This window comes from Peromyscus californicus, unplaced genomic scaffold (assembly GCF_007827085.1).
Source record: "Peromyscus californicus insignis strain IS unplaced genomic scaffold, ASM782708v3 Scaffold_7__1_contigs__length_154581171, whole genome shotgun sequence".
Taxonomy (NCBI): Eukaryota; Metazoa; Chordata; class Mammalia; order Rodentia; family Cricetidae; genus Peromyscus; species Peromyscus californicus.
In genome coordinates, this window is record NW_026294595.1 from 27,121,229 (window position 1) to 27,147,112 (window position 25,884).

Below are 25,884 nucleotides of genomic sequence, written 5' to 3' on the forward strand. Positions count from 1 at the left end.
TGTATATATGTGTGTGTAACTTTAAAAGAACAAATAATTCAGAATCTATCATACAACATTAAAAGATTGTATCAATACATGAATAATTATATAGTAGTGCCAATAAATACTGCTCAAATATTATAATTTAATGTTTGGGGGCTAGTGAGGTTTCTCAGGAGGTAAAAGTGTGGCATTCCTCTCTAGGAACTTGAGTTATAGCTCTAGAGCCCTATAGAAGTCTAAGGAAAGAACCAAGTTCAGTGTTATTCTCTTGACCTCCACAAACATGCATGTGTGCCCACATATATCATACACAAGACTGCACATAAATTTTAAGAAAAGTATTAAATGGATCGGGCCTGGAGGTCCACAACAGAGATATAAATATCTAAAGAGAAAGTATAGGGATGTCAAATCTACAGTGGCCTTCCTTGAAAGATGGCTTCTTGCTTTCCTAATGAAAGACCCTGAAAGATTTTAGACAAGTTTAAATACGTAGACGCTAAGTGACTAGTTGTATGTCTGCTCGAACTGTTTAACTTCTTAAATGAACTGTTTAACAGTATGTTAATTTCTCACATTGATCTTTTGAAATCAGTTTAAAACCTCCCCTGAATCCTGTCATTTGACACTTTTCCAGCATTTCCTCACTCCCATTTCAGATGCTCTGCTCCAGCATTTTTTTAATTTGTAACTATGCTGTCACTGAAAACTTTCTTAAAAGGAGCCACATGTCCCATTCTTAAAACACTAGGACAGTGTTCTTCATTTGTAATGTAGTTTTGTGGCTTCAGTGATGTGACTGTATAGTACATGTTAAAGTGATCACTGAAAGGGTTCTTCACAACACAAGTCCACCACTGTGACATTACACTCTCCATAATACTGAGAGATTAGATTAAATCTTTTTCAATTTACTTATTTTTTATTTAATTGCTCCATCAAGATCACCTTTGTAAGCATGCTGTGCTACCACTGACCCTGTTGTTTCTTTTTCAAATAGCACCTTGTAACTTAATAAAAGAATTTAGAGAGTACACCACAATATAAAGTTTTGTAAAATCTTGACTATAAATCAACTCTCATCCCTTCAAAAATACTGAGAAAACTTGCCCTTAAATTTGGAAATGTATACTTCATTTCTTCTACTGTTTCCAAAAAAAAAAAAACTTTAGAAAGAAAAAAAACTAAAAAATAATCTTTTTTTCAAAAAAGAAAAACTGAATTTTGCATATGATTTTGACAGCAGAGAACACAAAAGTGTTTGGGTACATTTAGAAGTTTGTTTTTTAAATTGTGTGACTTCTCAATTTTCAACATTAAATGTACAGTTTATGTATTTACATATATTTCAGGCTACATTATTGGAATTTTGAAGTCATGAAAACACCAGATGAACCAACCTGCAACACCTTGGATTCACATTGGAAAATAAAGAGAAAGCCGAAAGAATGTGGCCTATAGTGGCGGGTAGCACCTGGAAACATTAACCAGCTGGTAGTGTCAAAACAGACCAGTTTCTAGAAGTAGAGATTATTCTAGTCCAGTATCAAGGTTCAAGAAAAAATGTACAACTAAAAACTTTTCGCCCCTCCCTCTTCTGCTTCAGACAGATACTAGCACAGGTGAATTATGCTTTTCCCTGGTTGAGAGTATTTGGTTTTGCCTATGTAGACCATGCCTAGGAATGAAATGCGTTTTATTTAATGTAGATTATAATGGGAAACATTTTCACAATGGCAGATTTCAAAGACTTGGTTCCAAACTGAGCCGAAGCTTCCCGATGTATTTCGTAGTCCAGGAAAACTGTGCCGTGCTGGCCCTGTTTTGAAGGCCACCATGCTCTCTAATAGAAGGATATCATCTTATTGCTGATATCTTTGGAGCACCCCAAGCAGACACAGAAAATGAATGGAGGCAAAGAGTGTGACGGAGGAGACAAGGAAGGAGGTCTTCCAGCTATACAGGTTCCTGTGGGTTGGCAACGGCGTGTGGATCACAATGGCGTGCTTTACATCAGGTGAGCTCTTACTGTCTCTGTTACCTCCAGGTTGGCAGTTTCAAGATTAAGGCAGTAAAAGACTGATCTTCTCTAAGGGAACAAAATATTGTGACCGACAGCACCTAACATAAACTTGAATAAATGACCTCTGTGCTAGAAATACACAAGTATTTTTATTCTGTGCTGCTTAGCAATGTAAATTTCCTTAGATTACTGAAGAGAATCTTTATGCATTATTTGTGTCTATGTAAAGTTATCTTTCTGCTTCCCTGTAGTAAGGATAAAAAAATACAAAGCCTTCTAAAAGAAACATATAAACAAGAATACTATACTCACAGGAAAATGTAAAATATTAGAAATAGACCCAGTATCTCTTAAGAATATCACCTTGTTTCAGAGTACTTCATCGGGCTTTTCTGAGGCTAATTAGCCATTTTAATGGTTAGATCTCTTAACTAAAAGTAACTTTTATCTTTTCTTTATAGACTTTTAATCAATTTTCTTACCTGTAATAGCAAAAACAAACAAAAGAAAATCATGATGCACATGGCCTGCCTTTTTATATTCTTATGGTGTGTGGGGTGTGTGTGTGATAGAACAAATTGAATGGATTAAATTGGCTGTTTTAGCCCCTAACCAGGCATGGTGGTGCACATCTTTAATCCCAGTGCTTGGGAGGGAGAGGCAGGTGGCTGAGTTCAAGACCAGCTTGGTCTATATAGCAAACTCTAAGCCACCCAATGCTACATATTGAGACCCTGTCTGAAAAACAAAACAAAATTTTACCCTTTTCATTAAATAATTGACCCTTAAATTCATTACTTTGTAGTTTTTTAATAAATAATGAAAGTTGGATACCATAAATCTTTGTGATACAATTTAAGAACAGAAATTTTTCAAAGACATGTAACATTATAATCTTGGTATTACTTTCAGTATGGCTTTTGTAACCTAGTTTCAACAGAATTCTTCAGTTCTACAAAGATATATATATTTGGTGGTGTATGCCTTTAAAGTCAGCATTTAGGAGATAGAGGTAGGAATACCAGGGTTTCAAAGCAGGCTTTGGCAACATAATGAGGCAGAGCCAGTCTGGGATACTGGAAGTCCTGTCTTTAGAAAAAAAAAAAAAACTAAAAATATATGAATGAGGTATTCTTTGCTATATGAACATAAAGACTCACATGCCAGATCTCAAGAATTCAGCTCAGATATGGGTTTGTTTGCTTTGGGTAAGATGTTTCTTGAGGTAAACTTTAGTTCTAATTGAAATTCCTTTGTCACATATATTTCTTTTTTCTGACATTTTAAAGGTATGCTTTGCTAATTGTAGTAAAAGAATAATAGAGAATGGGAGGTCCAGCCCATGGAAAAAAGATACACAGGACTCATGACTAATCTTCTCAAAGTATTTTTATTGCCAATGTTCTTCATGGATTGTCAGAAATATTTTGTTGTTAGTACAACACTGCACATTATCTGTGACATGTTTGTGTTTATGACTGTTCAAGATTATAAAGAAAACTATATATTCAAATACACTAAGTGATTCCAAAGTTTTGATAACTACTTATGAGATCAGCTTTTCACATTGCTGTGAGCAAAAATCAGGTCAAGTTCAGAGTCAAGAAACCAAACTAAGGTCTAAGAATCCACAGTTACTTTGTTCCTGAGTTTCCAAGTCTCCCTAGTCTTGAATGTCTGATAATCCTCTTAGCATGAGGTCTCCAGATCCGATCTGATCACTTAGAGAGGAACTTCCCAGATAAGAGCATCAATGTGACCTGTTCGGCTAGGATTGAATTACTGCTGGAGCGCTGGTGGGAAGTTAGCCCCTCTGCTGCTCCCGTCAGCTTAGTGTCCAGCTGTCCCTGCCTCGAGGCACAGAGGCCACATCGTAAGCTCTCCACCTGTTTCCAATCCTTTAAGATAACTATTTTATGTTAATTATTACTCCCAAAAGTTAATTAAATAGCTGTAACCAGGAAAAAAAAAACTGAGTGGTAGGAAATATTTTTAAAGTATCTGGAGTATTCTTAATAGAATTTAGGAATTCTTCACTTTAGGCTAAATTTTACAAGTAAATCCCTCTAGATTGCCATCCATACACTTTCTTTTAAGTAAAATATTAAGCAGTTTCTTTTTACTAAACTTACTAATTCTTCATGGGAAAAAAATCAAAATGATATATTTTAGTGACACTTTTATTAAACTTATCAAAACTTTAAAGCCATTATTGCCCCTGTGTGCTCTGGTGAAACTCTAGTCTATAATGTGAAAATTACTGTTCTTTCATGTAATCTAAAACACTCTTAGTTCATTTAACTAAGTTTAGGATTTTCTTTTTAGAATTTTTTTTCTTTTGTGCCAAAGTCACTTGTATAATTTTCCATGAACACAGATGAGTTGCATTTTAACCTAGCCCATTTCAAATACTGCCTGTGTGTCTGTGGAGGCAGACTAGACTCCATTCAAGAGTAACTTCATATATGAAACCGGATATTGTTCTGGATGAATCTGACCAGAAGGCTTAAGGGGAGGTTTTTCTAAATAGTTATAAATAAAATATAAACTCAAAGTATATAGAAATTTCAAGGCAGAGTGTGCATTTATGTCCATATAGACTTGAAGGGACCGTGCTCTCTTCACCTAACTCAGTACCTAATGTATAGACTTGAAGGACCCGTGCTTACTTTAGCTAACTCAGTACCTAATGTATAGACTTGAAGGACCCGTGCTTACTTCAGCTGACTCAGTACCTAATGTATAGACTTGAAGGGACCCATGCTTACTTCACCTGACTCAGTACCTAATGTATAGACTTGAAGGGAGCCATGCTTACTTCACCTGACTCAGTACCTAATGTATAGACTTGAAGGGAGCCATGCTTACTTCACCTGACTCAGTACCTAATGTGTAGACTTAAAGGGTCCATGCTCTCTTCACCTAACTCAGTACCTAATATATAGACTTGAAGGACCCATGTTTACTTTAGCTGACTCAGTACCTAATGTATAGACTTGAAGGACCCATGCCTACTTCAGCTGACTCAGTACCTAATGTATAGACTTGAAGGGATGCATGCTTACTTCAGCTGACTCAGGACCTAATGTATAGACTTGAAGGATCCATGCTTACTTATTTTACTGACGTCAAAACCTGAGCCTGGTAACCTATACAGCTCTTTATGACTGCCTAACACTCCATTTCTTAAAAAGTTCACCTTCTTCCGTCAGTTCTGCCTAATACCTGTCTCCCTTTCCGTACAGTCTTTCTATTCGCTAGAATTTGAATTAGATTACACTTATCTGTTTCAAAGAAACACTGAGGGGATGGGAAGAAACCTGGATGGAGGCTCCTCTGCCTCCACAGAAGCAGGCAGTAGACACAGGATGGAACTGTTATCTCCATTTTTTTTTTTTGTACTTTATAACTTTTTGGTTCGAACCTTAGCATGTTGCAATGTCACTTTCTCCTCAGAGAGCTTAAAGCAAACCTTATCATTCAAATAAATAGCATCATTTTATGGACTTTTTTTTATTTTTAAACAAGGTTTCTCTGTGTAGCCCTGGCCTCGAAGTCACAGATATCCGCCTGCCTCTGCCTCCCAGGTGCTAGGATTAAAGGCGTGTGATGCCACCACCACCACCCAGCATACTTTACATATTTTTCGTCTCCTTTCTTACCTGTTTATGTCCTTTCTTAAGAATAGTTTTCCCATATTTAATCTGTTCCTGGTTTTTGAAATGCTTTCTCATTTTCTATGAACATATGTATTTTTCTGAGAAATATTTCTGTTCCAAAGAAAGAGATAGTGTTAAAGTCTGTAATTTAGTAGCTAACATAATATTGGCAAAGAAAATGTTTTTCCCTGGTAGGAAAATATTATCTTGTGAAGGGACAATAAGTCTGTAAATTGTGCTTTTTTATAGTATGTGTCATCAAAATTATTTCCTGATATGTTTTTAAACTATTTTTACAGTCCCAGTGGGTCTTTGTTGTCTTGCTTGGAGCAGGTTAAAACATACCTGCTTACTGATGGAACATGCAAGTGTGGCTTGGAATGTCCTCTTATTCTTCCCAAGGTAACTGTCACAGTCCAGTACAGGAGGGTTTGGTTTTGGTGTTTTGGTTTGGGTTTGTTTGTAGATATTTAATATATTTGCTTTTCTCATTTGGCATCTCATTTTTACGTTAGGCCTCTGGTCTTAAGTTCATTTTAATTTTTTTATGTGCACTTTGGAATGCTTAAAGATTATGAAAAATAATTTTTATTTTCAAAGATGACATACTGATTATTTTATTGTTCCTTTTATTGGAACTGCTTCTAGTATAGTACTTTCATTCACTACTATGGCTACTCAAATCCATAATGTTATTTTTAGCACTAGTATCAGTAAATCTACCACAGATACTCTTAAAAAATCACAAAGTTCAGCTCCCATAGCAAAAATTGGAAGTAGTTTTATTGCTTTACAAAGTTAAAAGCAAATTAATTTAAAAAGGTGAAATATTTGGTATGAAAATAGACAATTATTCTCTGAAATGTGTATGTACTACTAGTTTTTAAATTAAAGACTAATAAACACCTTTTTCTTTTTTGTATGTTACCATATTTTTAACTACTGAGTTGCCTCATCCAGCCTTGGTGGGAGAGGAGGTGCCTGGTCTTGCTGCAGTTTGATGTGCCAGGACTGGCTGGTGTACATGGAAGCCCTGCCCTTTTCTGGGGAGAGGGGAGGAGAAGTGGATGAGGGGGGTGGAGGGGAGGGAGGGGAACTGTGATCAGGCTGGGAAAAAGTAATTAATTAATTTAAATAAATAAATTGGGGGGGAGATTTATATGATAAATGAGAATTTTTGACGTACAACAGTTTGAGATCAATGAGGAGGTAATATTAGTATAGCAATAAAAGTAAGCAGCAGGGAAAGTGGGCATACAGGAATGTTGTGGGGAAAGTGGGCATACAGGAATGCTGTGGGGGAAGTGGGCATACAGGAATGTTGTGGGGAAGTGGGCATACAGGAATGCTGTGGGGGAAGTGGGCATACAGGAATGTTGTGGGGAAGTGGGCATACAGGATTGTTGTGGGGGAAGTGGGCATACAGGAATGTTGTGGGGGAAGTGGGCATACAGGAATACTGTGGGGGAAGTGGGCATACAGGAATGTTGTGGGGGAAGTGGGCATACAGGAATGCTGTGGAGAAAGTGGGCATACAGGAATGTTGTGGGGGAAGTGGGCCTACAGGAATGTTGTGGGGGAAGTGGGCATACAGGAATGCTGTGGGGGAAGTGGGCATACAGGAATGCTGTGGGGGAAGTGGGCATACAGGAATGTTGTGGGGGAAGTGGGCATACAGGAATGTTGTGGGGAAAGTGAGCATACAGGAATGCTGTGGGGGAAGTGGGCCTACAGGAATGTTGTGGGGGAAGTGGGCATACAGGAATGTTGTGGGGGAAGTGGGCATACAGGAATGCTGTGGGGAAGTGGGCATACAGGAATGTTGTGGGGGAAGTGGGCATACAGGAATGCTGTGGGGGAAGTGGGCATACAGGAATGCTGTGGGGGAAGTGGGCATACAGGAATGTTGTGGGGGAAGTGGGCATACAGGAATGTTGTGGGGGAAGTGGGCATACAGGAATGTTGTGGGGGAAGTGGGCATACAGGAATGCTGTGGGGAAGTGGGCATATAGGAATGTTGTGGGGGAAGTGGGCCTACAGGAATGCTGTGGGGGAAGTGGGCATACAGGAATGCTGTGGGGAAGTGGGCATACAGGAATGCTGTGGGGAAGTGGGCATATAGGAATGTTGTGGGGGAAGTGGGCATACAGGAATGATGTGGGGAAGTGGGCATACAGGAATGATGTGGGGAAGTGGGCATACAGGAATGTTGTGGGGGAAGTGGGCATACAGGAATGCTGTGGGGGAACTGGGCATACAGGAATGCTGTGGCTTCTCATGTTTTTACCGTGTGCCTCATTTGTTTTTGTGCTTTGACCCCATCAGGAAGTCTCTAAATCAGAAACATTACCAGATAGTTTGCCCTTCCCTATGTTTAATTAGCTTAGCTATCATACAATTTGTATAATTTTAATTGTTTGTCACTAAAAAAAAAAAATATTATTTGGCCAGAAGTATTTTAAAATTATGTAAAGTTGTCTTTCTTCCATTTAAAATCTTAAAGGTTTAATTCCTACTTATAGCGTAATCTATGTACAGCATTTCTCTTTGTAAACAAGAGGGTTTTTATTAAGTATTTTCATGGACCTACTATCAACAGATGCTGTGGTTGTTTCCAGGTGTTTAATTTTGATCCTGGAGCTGCTGTGAAGCAGAGAACCGCAGAAGACGTGAAAGCAGATGAAGATGTCACCAAGCTATGTATACATAAGAGGAAAATCATCGCAGTGGCCACACTCCATAAAAGCATGGAGGCCCCACATCCTTCTCTGGTGCTCACCAGTCCTGGAGGAGGAACAAGTATGTAATGTTGTTGTAGAGTTAGGAGATGTCTGTGACTCTACTCCAAGACAAAGAATATCTAGAAAGCACTTTTGCAAGAGATTTTCCAGTCTGTATTTTGAACATCCACAGTTTTTTTTGTGTGTTCTACCATTTTGAATACAAACAGCAAATTTTATCTGAAAAGTTACTGTGAATCTATTTCTAAAATTTTCTTATTCATATCATACAGTAACACAATCAAAATTAATACTGACCAGCAAATTAAAAGTCTTTGTAAGTACCTACGACAAGCTTGCAGGCAAAAAGGCTACATTGTTTTATAGGAAAACAGCCACTTACATAGGGCTAGATTTCAGTGGATAAGATCAAGTCTCAAATATTGCTTAGAAATATTATTAGAAGTTTGTTGTATCTTATTTTATTTTATTTTATTTTATTATTAGCCCTTAGAAGTCTGTGTGTTTTCTAATGAGAGACAGAAAGCGGGTGGATCCAGATGGGAGGGAGGAACTAGGAAGAGCAGAGCAGGGGGAAACTGTAATCAGGATATATTATATGAGAAAGTCCATTTACAATCATAAGTAAATAAGAAGTTAACCATGTTAGTGTTTTAGTCATAATAGCTATTTATTAAGCACCTACCCAAATTCAAATCACTTGACCCAGAGCTTTTTATGATATACTCCCAACACATACACGTACATTCCTTTTAAGTAAAAATTTTAGTACATTTGTTTATTGAAGTGTGTTTGTGTACATGGATGTACATCCATGCACATGGATGGGCACAGTGCACATGTGAAGGTCAGAGGTCAACTTGCAAAAGTAGGTTCTCTCTCATGGGCCAAACTCAGCTTCTCAAATGTGGGTGCAGGTGCCTCTACCCACTCAGCTGCCTCAGCAGCCCTGACACTCCCCTTTGTGAAAAATGGCAAAGTCACAGAAAAGTGACAGGGTGTTTGTTTAATTGCCATGTGCTGTTAAGTTTGATTTTCCAAGTTGTACATAAATATATTCACTAACGTCAAATGCTACTTGATGAGGAATATAATGTCATCTGAATGTAGAAATAAAGGACATTCCCCTATGCCACCACAATCCAGTGATACTGATAAAGTTCCATGAGCTAACATGTAGTTATATTAAAGTTCCTTTTATTTTCCTACTAATAACCCCTCTAGCTTTTTTAAAAGTTCATTCCTTTTTTAGAATCTAGAATATAACCAGAGATTGTACACTATAATTAGCTTTTACATTTCTTTAATCTTCAATTCCCCAGTTTGTGTCAATCTTTTATGACATTGACATTTTTGAGGCACATAGGCCAGCTTTGCAGAATGTTCCTCAGTTTGGATTTCTTAATTATTTCCTCACATTACGTTTATGCTCAGTTTGGTAGGAATGATACATAAATGATGTTATATCTTCATCAAAAAGTACATAATGTCAGCTAATCCTGTGTTGACAATATTAAATTTGACTACTTGCTTAAGATTGGGTCCATTCAAGTTTTCCACTGTTAAGGTATTTTTCCCTTAATGATTAATTTGTACTCTTTGGGATTACTTGAAGGTAAGGAACTTCTGTTCATAGCACTCATGTGAACTCCCTTCAAAATTGCACAGCCTATCTGACATTGAAACAGTAACTCAAAATTAATACTAAGCTCCCAAGTGTTTGTTTAATGGACAGTTGATTCTGTTCTACAAAATTCTAAAAAAATCATCATGATGTATGTAACCTATAATAATCATCCAAGACTTAATGGCAGCACTTAAAGACTGGGACTCAGAATTAGGACCAGCTTTAAAAAACAATTTAGGCATAAAAGAATAGCATGAGTGTACCATAATTAGTGTGTGACCTGGGTTGAGTGGAAGACTAAATAATAATAAATGACCTGGGGCCAAACCATTGAGAGCCCTGAATGCAAGAACATATGCATGTCATACACATAATTAAAAGGACTCAGGGCAAAAGTGCCAAGAAAGAAAAACTGGCATTTAGTTGTTGTCCAGGAACCCACTAACTTTGAACAAGGAATAGTCGAAAGAATTGCTCCACTGAGGTAGGTGAGAAAAAAGCTTTCAGGGGCTTATTTCCGAACAAGGCTAGTTTTTAAAATACAGCTTGACTCCAGCATTGTAAAGGAACATTTGATAGTCATAAATTATTTAAAATTTACCATTGCTGGGGGCTGGAGAGATGGCTCAGAGGTTAAGAGTACTGCTTGCTCTTCCAAAGGTCCTGAGTTCAATTCCCAGCAACCACATGGTGGCTTATGACCATCTGTAATGAGATCTGGTGCCCTCTTCTGGCCTGCAGAGATACGTGCAGACAGAACACTGTGTACATAATAAATAAATAAATCTTTAATAAAAAATAAAATAAAATTTACCATTGCCCTGCCACTTTAGTGTGGCTATTATCACTTTGCATATATATTGCATATGCTTTATTTTTTTAGATTTATTTATATGTGTTTGCCTGCATGTATATATGTGCACCACATACATGCCTGGTGCCAGAGAAGTCAAAGGTCAAATAAGGACATCTAATCTCCCGGAACTAGAGTTACAGGTGGTTGTAAGCTGCCATGTGGTTGCTAGGAACCCAACCCAGGTCCTCTGTAAGAATAGCAAATGTTCTTAACCACTGAGCATCTCCAGCCCACACTGTTCTTAAACATGCTGAGCCTGTACTGCCTTATATCACAGCGTATTCCTGCCTCCACAGTTTGCCCTGTTGCTCTAAAGACCCAGCAGGATCTTGATCTAGATCTTTTTGCTGTGCTTGCTCTAAAGACCCAGCAGGATCTTGATCTAGATCTTTTTGCTGTGCCTGTGCATACAAGTTCAATTCTTGAAATTAAAGAAATTAAAGTGAGAGTGTGCCCCATCTCCTTTTAGAGTGGTGTGTGCTGTTGGATTAAGTATACTGTTTTGCTAGCTTCAGGCTTTATGTTATCATAAATTGGGGTTTAAGTAATTCAGACTTCAGACTTCCTGAGCATTTTCACCTCCCTGTAGCATAAATAGTAACGTACTTTCCCATGTGTTCTTTAAGTGTTCTCCCTGCCCAGTGCCAAGCTCTCACACTGCTGACTGTGCTTTCCTGCCTGTCATTCACCATCAGCCTGACTCTTGTCCTTTTGGCGTCCCTGTTACTTTAAAGTTAGTAACAATTTGTCCTCAGGAATAGAAGAAATTCTTCTGAATCATAGCTATTGTATAAATTCTGTTAGCTGAATATAAAAAATGCCACTACTGTCTGTATCTGAATCATGGAACTGTAGGTAATTATATAAATATATTGATAATTAGAAAATATGCAAACAGATGACTCATTACTATGTAGAATATATTCCATATTCTTGCTACTACATTTAACATTATTCCCTTCTCACTATACGCCAAGTACAAAGTCCTACATATCTTAATTCATTGTTTCTTTAATTAAGAACCTTTAATAATCCCTCTTTAATGAAAAAAATATCCTCAGTTCTGTATATCTTCTGTATTCTGTTATATTGTTGAGTCCCAACATAATTACTCTTGAGAAGAACCTCTGCCATGCTCTAATCAGAAAGTCTACATAATACTCCGAGGTGGGAAGGGAACATATCTTCATTTCTCTCTTTGTGCTAGAATCTGTGTACTCCACGTTGGGAAATGCTGTCTTAGAAGTTATTATATGATTTGACCTGTATACTCTCTTGCAAATAGTAAAAATTGATTCATTTTAAGTGTGTACTTATCCCTTTAAGTATATCTGATTGCAAATGAATCTAAGTATAATTGCTAATATGCTTTTAAGTCTCAAAATAGATATGGCGAATATGTAGTATGATTGGTACCACTTTCATCTCTTGTGCCTTAATAGACTTTCTGGCATTTTCTCATAGAGTACAGCTAGAAAAGCATTCTTTTCAACACAACTCTCTAAGCAGCCCACACAAATGTAATGGGAATTAGCATATGAGTATATTATTTGCCATCTTTATTTTAGAAGGTGCAACTTTATATAATACTTAACTATCCTTAGGGCCTTAAAAAATAAAAAAAAAACTTAAACCTAGAATTCTGACATGATAAGCTGAAAATTCTGTATGATAAGCCAGCTTCCTTTTGTTGCCTGTATTCTGTCTGATCTCCAAAGGAACTGAAAGGATTCCAAAAGGATGGAGAAATAAACTGATGTAGAAAGGGAATACTCAATTGCAACTCTAACACCCCAACTAAATTTTAGATGAGAAGTCTGTCCTTATAAAATGATTGTAATATTGAACCTAAGTTGGTGGACTGAAACTGTCCTTACAGTAAGAGCCAATTAAGAAATTGTACTATACAGAATTTCAGACATGATAGGAGGCTAATTATGATAATCAATACATGTATTCTTGTTATCATTGCCTATAGAGAGAACTGGAACCTCATTCACTCAAATCACAGAGATTAAGAGCTTGCTCTTACAGTCACAGTTTGGGGATAAGGAACTATTACCACAGCATCACGGGAGGTTTAAATCAAGTAATCGAAACAGTTACAGAGCAACGCATCATCTTATAGAAACAACAGTTTAGTTAACTAACATAAGAAAAGGTGCCTCAGAGATTACAGTTTCCCACTGTGACTTCTGAAAATTTGGAAATCTGGCAACACAGCCACAGTGCCATCACCATCTGGTCTGTCAGCCTTGATTTTGAAATTCTAAATATTAAAATGACTAATGTCAGTCTGTACTGATTGTTATGGCCAGGCTTTCTTAAGAAACAAGGAGTAAACAAGTATAATAAAGAGGTATTAAGAACCTTTCATCAACTAGTAGTAAATAACATGTTTTGATTAAATCAAAGTTTAATAGCTTATAGAACTCCTTTAATTACATAGTGTCACAGCTTTTGTTCATAAATTTGCATTCCCAGGGGCCCTTGTCTCACCCTCCTCAGTTTTCTCTTTTCCTCCCTTCTTCCTAACACAAAGTAATGGAAACAATTAACAAAATTCTTTTCTCTTTCACATCAGATGCAACTCCAGTAGTACCTTCACGGGCAGCAACTCCAAGATCAGTAAGAAACAAGTCTCACGAAGGAATTACAAATTCTGTAATGCCTGAATGTAAGCATCCTTTCAAGTTAATGACTGGATCATCAAATGCCATGGGAAGACTATACGTGCAAGACCTGCCTGGAAGTCAGCAGCAAGAACTCCACCCTGTCTACCCCCGACAGAGATTGGGCAGCAGTGAACATGGACAGAAATCTCCATTTCGTGGCAGCCATGGAGGCCTACCCAGCCCAGCATCATCAGGTTCCCAGATCTATGGAGATGGCTCAATCTCTCCAAGGACTGACCCACTTGGAAGCCCTGATGTCTTCTCAAGAAATAACCCTGGTTTTCATGGAGCTCCCAATTGCAGTCCTATTCACCTAAATAGGACTCCTCTTTCTCCACCTTCAGTAATGCTACATGGTTCTCCCATACAGTCATCCTGTGCAATGGCTGGAAGAACTAATATACCTCTTTCCCCAACCTTGACTACAAAGAGTCCAGTAATGAAAAAACCAATGTGTAATTTTTCAACTAATATGGAAATACCACGAGCAATGTTCCACCACAAACCACCCCAAGGCCCACCTCCCCCTCCTCCACCTTCTTGTGCTCTTCAGAAAAAGCCATTAACATCTGAGAAAGATCCACTTGGCATTCTTGACCCTATTCCTAGTAAACCAGTGAATCAGAACCCTATTATCATTAATCCAACCACTTTCCATTCAAATGTCCACTCTCAGGTACCTGTGATGAATGTAAGCATGCCTCCTGCTGTTGTTCCTTTGCCAAGTAATCTCCCTTTGCCAACTGTAAAACCTGGTCATATGAATCATGGGAGTCATGTACAAAGAATTCAGCATTCAGCTTCAACCTCCCTGTCCCCTTCTCCAGTGACATCCCCAGTGCACATGATGGGGACTGGAATTGGAAGGATTGAGGCATCGCCCCAAAGATCACGCTCATCTTCCACATCATCAGATCATGGAAATTTCATGATGCCACCTGTAGGACCCCAGGCCACTTGTAGTGGCATAAAGGTTCCACCTAGGTCACCAAGATCAACAATAGGTTCCCCAAGGCCATCAATGCCATCAAGCCCTTCTACCAAGTCTGATGGACATCATCAGTACAAGGATATCCCTAACCCGTTAATTGCTGGAATGAGTAATGTACTTACTACCCCAAGCAGTGCAGCTTTTCCTACTGCATCTGCGGGAAATGGTTCTGTAAAGAGTCAGCCTGGTTTGCTGGGAATGCCTTTAAATCAGATCTTGAACCAGCACAATGCTGCCTCCTTTCCAGCAAGTAGTTTACTCTCAGCAGCAGCCAAAGCACAGCTAGCAAATCAAAACAAACTTGCTGGTAACAACAGTAGCAGCAGTAACAACTCTGGAGCTGTTGCCAGCAGTGGCAGCTCTGAAGGACACAGCACTTTAAACACCATGTTCCCCCCGACTGCCCACGTGCTTCTCCCAGCAGGTGAAGGTCAAAGTGGTCGAGCAGCACTAAGAGACAAGTTGATGTCTCAGCAAAAGGACTCACTACGGAAAAGAAAACAGCCACCTGCCACAGTGTTGAGTTTGCTCAGACAGTCTCAAATGGATAGTTCTGCAGTTCCTAAACCTGGACCCGACTTGCTAAGGAAGCAGGGGCAGGGGTCGTTTCCCATAAGTTCAATGTCTCAGTTACTACAGTCTATGAGTTGTCAAAGCTCTCACTTGAGTAGCAATAGTACCCCGGGTTGTGGGGGATCAAATACTGCTCTGCCTTGCTCTGCCAACCAGCTGCATTTTCCAGATCCTAATATGAATCCCAGTGTTCTTCAGAATTCCCTGACACAGAGCATACCTTTAAGAGGGGAAGCCGTGCACTGCCACAACGCAACCACTAACTTTGTTCACAGTAACAGTCCAGTCCCCAGCCACCATCTTGCAGGTTTAATAAATCAGATTCAGGCTAGCGGGAACTGTGGGATGCTCAGTCAGTCGGGCATGGCTTTAGGAAATTCATTACATCCCAATCCACCTCAGTCAAGAATTTCAGCGTCCACCACTCCAGTGATACCAAACAGCGTTGTTAGCAGCTATAATCAAACAAGTTCTGAAGCAGGTATGATTTTACTAGAAAAAAGTACCCAAAGGTACTAAAGATTTCTACAGTTTTTAAATTTTTGTACCAAAATATTTATTATGATAAGAAATGTTCCTTTCCCCATTGTGAAAATTCTCACTTCTTTGATATTTATAATGTTATTTACAGAATGCTAGGGACTTGTCTTTTGGAAAGAATACCAGCTAAGAGGATTCCATGTTTTTTGTTACTTGTTGTCCATCTGTGTCATTTTGAATATTGTTTGACTTTCAATCGGTTTCATAACCATTGAACTGTACACTGCAAAAGAAGCCGTAGGAGGCAAGGTCTCCTGGTTCACGAGAGTCCTTGGTCTTCTCCAGTATAAAGGTGTTTACCCAGCTGTGGTTTGTATACAGGTAATGAAGCTCATCTTGGGAAACCCAAAAATACAAAAAGAAATGGATTTTTTTTCTTGCTGCTCAACAGAAATAGGTAAATAGTAGGAAAGGGTCACTAGAGGTAGTGAAGTAGGAAGCTGTCTTCTAATGTGTTTCTTACCATAGTTTGCTATCCTTTATTATTTGTTCAAGAAAATTCAAGCATGGAGATTGGCTACTTCCTTTTAAAACAAAAAAAAAAAAAGTTAATTTAAATTTTCTCGTAAAATAAGGCTCGAAAACCTGATTTCCAGAATTTTTTATGGAAATGCTTTAAAATAGAACTAAACTATATTTTTAGCATCAGTGTTAAGGTTTTGTAACCAAATTAAGTATAAATCTTCACTCACTATTAATTAAGTTCATGCAAAAAATAGGCACATTGGAAAAAAGAACTATGTTTTTGCACAATAAAATCCTTAGAAATTGTTAATAAGAAACTATCCTGGAACACTAGAGAAGTAAACTAATTCAAGCAAGCAGAAAAGTTGGTCATGGAAACAATAGAGAAAACCCTTGAAACCCAACACTGACGATTCCAAACTTGTAGGAAACAAGGAGGAAATAAAAGATGATTCAGGGACCCTAGCATTCATATTTAAAACCAGCGGGATTGAAAAACTAAACTGTTTGGAGGTAGAGATATAGCTTAGCAGTAGATCCCTTGTCTGACATCCACAAGACCCTGAGTTCAATCCCCAGCACTGCAGAATAAATAAAATCCAGATTGCTGGTACAGGGGAAACTGCTGCTTCCTTTGCTGATAGCTCACCATATCGATATAGACAGACTTCATTATGTCACTGTGCTGGAAGAGTGTTATCATCCACATGCCTTTGAAGGTAAAGTCAAGTGTCCTCTTGCCTTGTGTTACCACCTTACACTGCCATCTTTCACAGTTTGTGTCTTGTGTTGTTTTGATGTCAATATTTGGTGAAGAATTGTACAATGATCTTTTGTGTTAAAAATGAATGCAGGCTTAAAAGATAATTTGAAATGAGTAGTGCCTTCTTGATACTCTTAATTTAAGGACTCGTGAAACATTGTGTTTAACAGGATAATTAAAGGATGCATAAGGGGCTTCCAACTTTTCACTGACTCATGCTGTTTTAGCTAATACTGTACAAATAAAAGTTTAATATATGCACTTAAAATTAAAACAACATAAAGTTCATAAGTATTTTAAGATGTACCATATTTATTGAGCATGCCTCAGTCATTTTGGTGAAGCATTGTTAGTCTCATTTATTATTCAGTTCCAATACCCTTTACCATAGTTTGCTTCATGTCAGGTCTGTGTTCATATGTGCAAATGTATGTGTTTCAATCACGATGTATTTCAATGTTTTTATTATGGAAAAGACCTACATTTATTTATATTCTTGTTTCTTCAGATTGTCAAGTTCAGACTTATTTTATATAGCCTTGGTCATTTATTTTCTTGTTCCACTTATCCGTATATATATCTAACCTAGATTGCTAGTGCCAGGGCTTTCAAGGCACATGGACTATAAGTTTATTAAAGTAAGAAAAGCTGTAACACATAAGCAACTCAAAGACTAATAACAAATGTTAGGCAGTGTGATGGATGTGACTGAGCATGTGTAGGCTGACATGACATATACATGGTAAAAATCTAGGTCAGTTAATAATTTGAAAATATTAGACCTAGTGAAATTAAATAATAATTACTGTATATAGAACTGATTGCAGCTGGTTATGAAAAGGAGTTGATTTACTGATGAACTCTTTTGGAGAGATAAATATTGAGAAGGACTTTACCCCCATCATTCTTCTGGTTATGAAGTGAATTATGTCACCTGAACATGCTGTCATAATTGCCTAGCATAAATACCTGTTTACACTGGTATTTGTTCCTTCATTAGTACTCATTGAGCAGTGAGATTGGGCAGTCAGAATGAGACAACAGGGCAGTGCAGCTTTCTCTGTGAGAGTAATTGGTCTTTTGCTGTTGTTTGGAGGTAAGGTACATAGCTCATGCTGACCTCAAGCTCATGATCTTCCCCTCTCAGCCTCCTGAGTGCAGGGATTGAAAGCATGTGCTATCATATTTTATTTGTAAAGTGCCGCATATAGCTATCATGGATCACCTATTGTGTGACAAGTGGTCCACTCGTATTATTCATGATCTGTATAGTTGTCCATGGTATAAAACGTCTTCATTTTACAGATGAAAAACTTGAACCTCAGAGAACCTCACTAGCCAAAGCCCTATGACTGAACCAGGAGTAGAACTCAGGTTTATCTGGTCCCGAAATCCCACCTTCCCAGCTACACAAGTTCATCTGAAATGTTTAGTCTCCAGAAACACTGTTTTCCTTTTCAGATAGTTAGCACATTAAGTCATATGGCAATCCACATGTGTATATTTTTTAATATACTTTTAGATAAAAGCCAGTTCTTTTGTATTTCTATCTTTGGAGTCTGATATCATAGAACACAGGATTAAAATGTTTTTTATCAGTAAAGATGAGCTGTTCAGAATATCAAGAGAATTCCCCACATATGTGTACCACATTTGTGACCTTCCTAACTGACCCAGGGACGGGTCCCTGTGGGTGATGTTTATGTACGTCTTTGAAGCAGTACAGTACAGCTCTTTCCTGCTTGCATGGCTTCATGGTACAGTGGCAGACGGACAGAAAACATGGTCCCTCTCCTTTCCTAACACAGTGTACGCACAGCTCAGGTGACCTCCTCACTCCAGTGCCTTGTCCAGTCCTTTAAACAACAGGTCAGAAATAGGGCAGGAAGACATGAAGAAATGACTTGCCCTCTTGCTTAATTCAATGCATAACTAATTTTCAAAATCTCTTTTTCTTATTATTGTGTGTATATGATGTGGGAAAGGTGCGCACATGCCATACCTCATGTGTGGAAGTCAAAGACAACTCGGATGAAGCCTGTCCTCTACTTCCACCTTTATGTGGGCCCCAGAGATTGAACTCAGGTGGCTAAGCCTGCATGGCCATTGCCTTTACCCACTAGCGATCTCTCTAGCCCCTCAAAATCTCCTTTAAGGAGAATCATTCTATCTTGAAAACTAAAAATATTGGTTTGCAAGCCTATATGTGCATTCTGTGTTCACATTTTTAAATACACAGTTCAGTTATAGGAATTACAGGCAAAGATTGTGGCGAATATATGAAAAATACTAAATTTCTTTATTCTGAAATTGTAAGGCTATGTGTTTTATTAATTCTATTGAGTGTTTTTAAGTTACCTTTCCATGACTGCTTCTTAATATTCTATATTGAAGTGTGTGCAAGTGTCTCTTTCGAATATCAAATTGCAAGGCAAGCTTATTACTTCCACTGAAAAATTTTTTATTTCCTAACAATAAGATCCTTGGTGATATGCTTAAATGGTCAAGCAATGTTCTGGTGGATCTGGAATCCAGACCTCCAAGTCCTCAGACCCCAGTCCAGTCACAGAGTGCTAAACGCACTCTTCTGGAAATATGTAAGTAGTGGACATTTAAAATAAACACCAGGGGCCTGGAAGATAGCTCTGTCAGTGAAGTATTTGCGGCCAAAGCAGAGGCCCTGAGTTGGGAGCCCTGACGCCCTTTTGAAAAGCCATACATGGTAGCACAGTCCTATAATCCTAGTGTGGGAAGGCAGAAACAGAAGGACCCCTGGGACTTGGTGACCAGCTAAACTTTTAGTCAGTAAGCCTCGGATTTAATAAGAAAGTACTATGAAGAACAATAAAGAAAACCAGCTCACATTGACCTCCAAACTCCACATGTGTTCTCCTGCACACACCCACAAACTCATACCCACACACACATCATGTATGCAAAATTTTCAGTTTTTTTAAGAGAAACAAAATTCACACCTAAGTGTAGTGGTCTGGTTTAGAGAGGGGTCAGAAATCAAGTGTCCTTGGCCAGCAAACTTCAGTAGGCCTACATCTTAACAAATAGCGAAAACACCTGTATCATAACCCAAGCCCTGCCTGCATCCTCACAACTAGCCCCTTCCTTGGTCCTGTGACCTTTCACAGAGTACAAACAGAAGTATTTAAATTACTGTATGAACATACTTAATAATAACCATCCTGTTTCCCATATGATAAAGTCATTAAACTATTTTTGCTGTAAAATACTTCCTTTTCCTAATTAAAAACAATCAACTCTGCTTAACTACATGAAATTATAATGCTCTGAGGGACAAGAGTATGGGTTTGTGAGAGAAGAGAAACTATAACACATTTATTTGCCTTAACTCTTAAACTCTATGCATTAACTCTTCAGGATATAAATAAACCTATGAATAAACACATGTTCATGTGTACATATGTAAGTGTGTATGTATATTTTTACTGCAATGAAAATGTTTCAGCACAAAATACATTTGAAACTCAGGAAAGCTAATGAAATGGTAGGTATAAGACAATGAAATAGTGAGAACAGAAAAACTACTTTGTGTAAAAAGACTATGACGTATTTAAGTTGTAGCTCTATGTGTTTATTTATTCTTGTAACACACCAGTATACAAAGCAAAGGGGAGCTACACCCTGCACTTTGCAGAGGAGATAACAAGTGCAGACAGGTAGAGAAGATAGTGTTGAAGAGACAGGTGTGGGACATTTGTCAGCCTGAAGAAGGCAGCGGGGGCACTGGGACAGTTGTAACTTAACTTGAGCTAGTTTCTGTTAAATGCATTTCAAACTAGGTTCTTCAAAGCCAGTATTTTCTTCCACTTATGATGCACGTGACTTGCAAGTTTAAAGTGCTCTGTGTTCTTGTTATTCAGCCAGACAAACTGGTTGAAAATATCTTCTTGGTTAAATTTTTGCAGAAGGAACCCTTTCTTGTTGAAAGATGTTTTTACTATAGGCATTGTCTCGGTCCTTGAGAAGGTCCTTATACCAGGGTTACACCACTTGCTTTGTTTACATATTACAGGTTTAGTGTTTTCTTGTATATAGAAGGAGTTAAAATATGTTTTTACTTCAGACATTGATTAAGTCTATGTAATCAAGAGTGATAATGAAACTCGGGGCGATACGATGTTTGCTGATTCAATGATCTATTTTGTACCTTTAAAGAAATAAATTGTTCTAGTATACTAGTTGGGAGAAATTTATTCCATTGTAATATATTAAGCTCTCTTATACAGCTGTCAATCTTACAGTTCTCTAGGAGATACCTAAGCTATTATTTACTAAAATCTAGTCCAAAAACATTTAAGTAGTTTCAGAAAGAATCCAGATTCTAAGAAGCAGTATCAACCCTGCAAAAACTTGACTTATGAAAATAATGCTAAAATACATCCCTATCAAAGTAGATTTCATTTACACATTCATGTAGTACTAAATAATTCAGAATTGCGAGGGTCTTACATTCTGGGAATTTAGCAGTATCAGTGCCAGCCAAGCAAAGAGTAAAAATTACTTTTTATTATTAGACGTCTTAGAAATTCAAAGTAAAAACTCACAAACTCGAAGTGAAACTAAAAATAGAAATCTAAAAGAGCTGATGAAAGACTCCTGAGGTTGGCAGTGGTCCCTGGAGATACCACGGGCACAGGTATGGACATTCCTCCAGTAACTTGGTGTGGGGCTCCTAGGCAGCACAACTCCACAGGAACGCTTTTCACACCTTAGTCTAACAACGGCCCCTTCACACCACTCGGTGGACCACCCCTCAGAGACCTCATCCTCAAGCAGCCCTGGAAGTTTCTCCCCACAATACGAAACTCCCTGGCACCTGCCAGATGGCTCAGCAGGTCAAAGCGCTTTCTGCCAAGCCTGGCCGTTTTAGTTGGATCCCCAGGACCGACATGGTGGAAGGAGAGAACCCACTCGTGCAAACTGTCCTCCATGTCATCTACTCTTATAGAAATGCACAGTTAAGTTTTTAGATAACTGGTATTGCAGTCCACTAAGCATTTCAATGTATAACGTGAAAGTTTTATGCACACACTGGTATTTTCAGCCTCACTCCATCTTCCACATAAATGTTTAGCCACAGTCATGACACACCGAAATGATTTGTAGCACCCCCTAGCACTGATGTTATAAGCTATTAGAAACAGTTTTCAAAAATTGCACTACAATATTTTCCAGATTTTGTATTTTACTTGTGAAAATACTAGTTGGGGCATAATAAATTGATTTTTGTAGTTCATTGGCATGTTACAATAGTTTTAGAATGTTCATGAAGTAATTCAGTGTTTATTGAGCACCTACGAGAAACTAGGCATTATTTTATAGCTGCAGATAAAACAGGATATAATAGGATACAAAGTTGACTATATTAAAAATCCAGCACTGTATTGAAATGAAACTTCTAGTTGGTAACTAATGATGCATTTTAACTCACTCATGCATGGTCAGAAAACAAACCCCACCAAGAGACTTAACCACCTTTTTCAAGTCTGCTGTCACACAAATGCCCTGTTTACCTAAAAACAAATGAACTTTGCTACTTGAGTAATCTGACATTTTCCAAATGTTTTTAAAGTAATTCCAATAGGTTCTGGGTGTTAAGAAAGGAAACAGACTGGGGGTGTAGCTTAGGGGTAGAAGTGCTGCATAGCATCCTTGAAGTTCCATCCCCGGCACCACAAAAGAAAGGAAACAATATAATCACTCACAATCTTTCTATTTCTCTGATTTCATTTCATCATCGTCCAAAAACTGATCTCCTTAACATCCTGAGATTTAAGCCACATCTCTTTACACTGTCCTTTCTTTTCTCCAGCATCTTGGCCCTCAAAGGCCAAGAGCCTCTCCTGGGGTCCTGCAGTTGCTTCCTTCCCCTTCTCCACCTTCAGTGTGCTTTTCTTTGGGGACCCATTCTCCCTTGTGAAAAACAGAGTCACCACAGGTCCCTTCCCCTGTCTTCCTCTTGCTTAGACAGGAATGTCTAAGAATGTCAAGAGTCTGCGTTAGAACCCAAAGCAGGAAGGTGAAGTTGATGTGGTTTTGTAAATGCTCATTGCTGTGGCTGTTACTGAAGCTTGAGAATATTCATAAAGCTTCACTGGAACACCTAGACTTCTCATAAAAGTTATCTTTCAACTTATTATGTTATTATCATTAAAAATCAGTCCTCTAAACGTAGAAGACATTTTTTCGTATTTCAATGGGACTGGGAAGTAAATTATATTTATTAAACTCACTTAGGCCATGATATTTTATCTCTGGAAGGATTTATTTTTATTAAGGATTACTTCTGACCCTGGATGCAATGAAAGTACAGTTAGCAAAGTAAATGATAAAGGTGAAACAGTGGAGGAATATTTTTCATAAGACTTACTCCTTAAGCTCTTGAGTTTCATGGATAAAAAGTAGTATTTGGCCACTTCAGTTTAGAAAGGTTTTTAGCACAAAATAATGCTTATTTAAAATTGGAGTCAAATGAACCAAGTTAATGACATTTTTTAAACACTTCTTTGATCTACTTGGTATGGGCCTTTTTTCTTTCTTTTTTTTTTTTTTTTTGGACACATACGTGGATAACAGTAGTTATAATATTTCAGTAGTAACTAATATTTCAGAGGCGGTCATACAAGAGTCAGTCACAATGTAAACTTCTGACAGTGTGAACTTCTGTCAAGGAATGTTTTTGTCCAATGAGGTAAATCTGAAGAGGTAGGAGCAATTCTAAAACTAAAGCAAATGAAACATCTTAAGAAATAAATTAGTCATAAATAATTTTTATGTTATTTGTATATACACACCCTGTACAGGAGAATCTGAGTTGTTTGTGCATAAGATCATTGTGCAGTCCTCACTGAGCACGATAGCATAATCATTCCCTCACCACACTAGACTGCCTGCCTACCTCTGCAGGTCTAGGCTAGGGATCTGGTACCACTTGAGTGGCTTTCCCTTTCTCCTACTTCAAAAACAACACAACCAGGAAAAGAAATTGTCACTTCATAGTGGTTGACACAAAGTAATCTTATGTTTCCTTATTAATTAAATGACTGGAAATTGCTAACTTCTTCCAAATTCCCAGATGCCTTTTGATTATTGATAATGTTTAATTAAATTTTCATCTTTTTAAAAAGAAAAAAACCTGCTTTAACAAACACTTCCCTTACATACTTTAACAGAATATAGGTTTTTATGCATAAGTCTGAAATGGATTCACAAAACATTGCCTGTTTACAGTTAGTGATTCAGAAATAAGTATTCTTTAAATTGCCCTCCCATATAAAAATCCATGCAAATTCAGGGTTCTCTTTGACTCTGTGCATTAATGAATGACTGTCCTTGAGGTGGAAGTCCCCTGCTGTGAGGTGACTTTAAACTTCCTGAGGAACTTGGGAGCCTTCTCAAGTAATTTGTCATCCTCAAGCCACCTCCTGTGTAGTGTCCCCTACCTCCTGGCACTGGACCAATGAGTTGGAAAGTCAGTTTTCACCTCCTCCGTGTCTACATTACGTTGCCTCCCTTATAGATGTGAGTGCAAATATTAGGATCTCAACAGATTCATTAAACCAACGAATGCCTTTTGAATTCAACCATGTGACATGACTGTTACGTCTTTGAGATACAGAGAGAAATAAGAAATGATATTTGTCTTTAATTGTTTAAAAATATGTATTCAGATGTATTTACTGCTTTTGTAAACTGGCGGGCTTAACTGTGGGCTGAGGGAGTCGGGGTATGTAAACGCCATACACACATTTCAGATATTGGTACTTGTGAAACACAAATCTCATTATCCTTCATCCGACTTTCGGTATTTTAAAAAATTACTTTGCTTCTACTTAGAAGTACTTTTTACCTCTTTACATCTCTCAGACGCCTGATCAGATGTTTAGTTTTCTCATTTGTGCCATTTTCTCAGACACCATCAGTTATATAACTGTCCCCATCCTGTGTAGTCTGTATAGCTGTGACAGCCCTTACCATGTTGCAGTCTTGTTATCCTAGCTAATACATATCTCAACATTCACAAATTCCTACCTTGTAATTATACATAGGAGGGAGGGGAAGAGTGGGAAATTTCCACGTTTACCACTTTGCCTAAACTGAGTTTCTGCAAGGAAAACGGCAAGATTTTTAAACTTGTGCCACTCTTTCAACCCTATTCTCCAACAGAATGTACCTGTTTGCTGAAATTTGTCTACTTGTTAGAAATTGGAGAAAATTAAAATATATATAATTATTTTTATATATGTATTGGATCCACATCTTGCCTTTATAAAGCTTGCAGACTCATCCTTTCTTGTTGGCAGGCTAAAAAAAAAAAAATCCACAGTGACTGTGCTTTTAATTATAATTTCTCAAGAATATTTAGATGGAGAGCTTTTAAAATAGTGTTATCCTCAAATGACTACTTCCTTGAATCATAAATATGGATGCTTCTCAGTGGCAAATTAAAGTAATAAAAAATAATCTCTAAGGAACACCATCATCTACAAAGCCTTGCTACATATATGCTAAATATTTTGAAAATATACTCTGCATGTGGTCAGAAGAACGGCGAGCTCCACATTTAAGTATGTCATTATTATTTAGCAGGTAGAAAAATTGACAGTGATAGTGGTTCCTAGTAAATAAGACTCACTGGCTCATTTAAAAGATGCCTTCCAGATGCAAATGATGAACTGTATGTATGGAAATGGCAATTTTAAGAAGCAATGAAATATTTAAGGTGTTGATTGTTTTGTGAAAAAAATCTGAATTATTTAAAGAGTTGTGTACCGTGTGCCTACTTCAGCATTCTGTATGTCTTCTTACCCTCATCTTTGTGAACATGTCATTATTTCATGATAATATTTCATAAATATTTATATATGTTCAAAAACTTTTTTAATCTCAGCCTTTAAATAAAACACTGAGAGCTTTAAAAAAATCAGACAATGACAGATGGGAAAACAGA

The 25,884-nt window shown here is 37.8% G+C and overlaps 1 protein-coding gene across 5 annotated transcripts in view; it reads left to right on the forward strand.

The window, feature by feature from the left end:
* Mbd5 (methyl-CpG binding domain protein 5) overlaps positions 1 to 25,884 on the forward strand; it is a 143,984-nt gene that overhangs the window by 79,150 nt on the left and 38,950 nt on the right. For all 5 annotated transcript variants that reach the window (XM_052725937.1, XM_052725936.1, XM_052725935.1 and 2 more), the window contains 5 exons: positions 1,338 to 1,607; positions 1,726 to 2,002; positions 5,967 to 6,069; positions 8,286 to 8,466; positions 13,476 to 15,611. In XM_052725937.1, coding sequence (XP_052581897.1) covers positions 1,890 to 2,002; positions 5,967 to 6,069; positions 8,286 to 8,466; positions 13,476 to 15,611 — 2,533 coding nt within the window. In that variant the 5' untranslated portion in view covers positions 1,338 to 1,607; positions 1,726 to 1,889. The remainder of the gene's footprint in view (positions 1 to 1,337; positions 1,608 to 1,725; positions 2,003 to 5,966; positions 6,070 to 8,285; positions 8,467 to 13,475; positions 15,612 to 25,884) is intronic.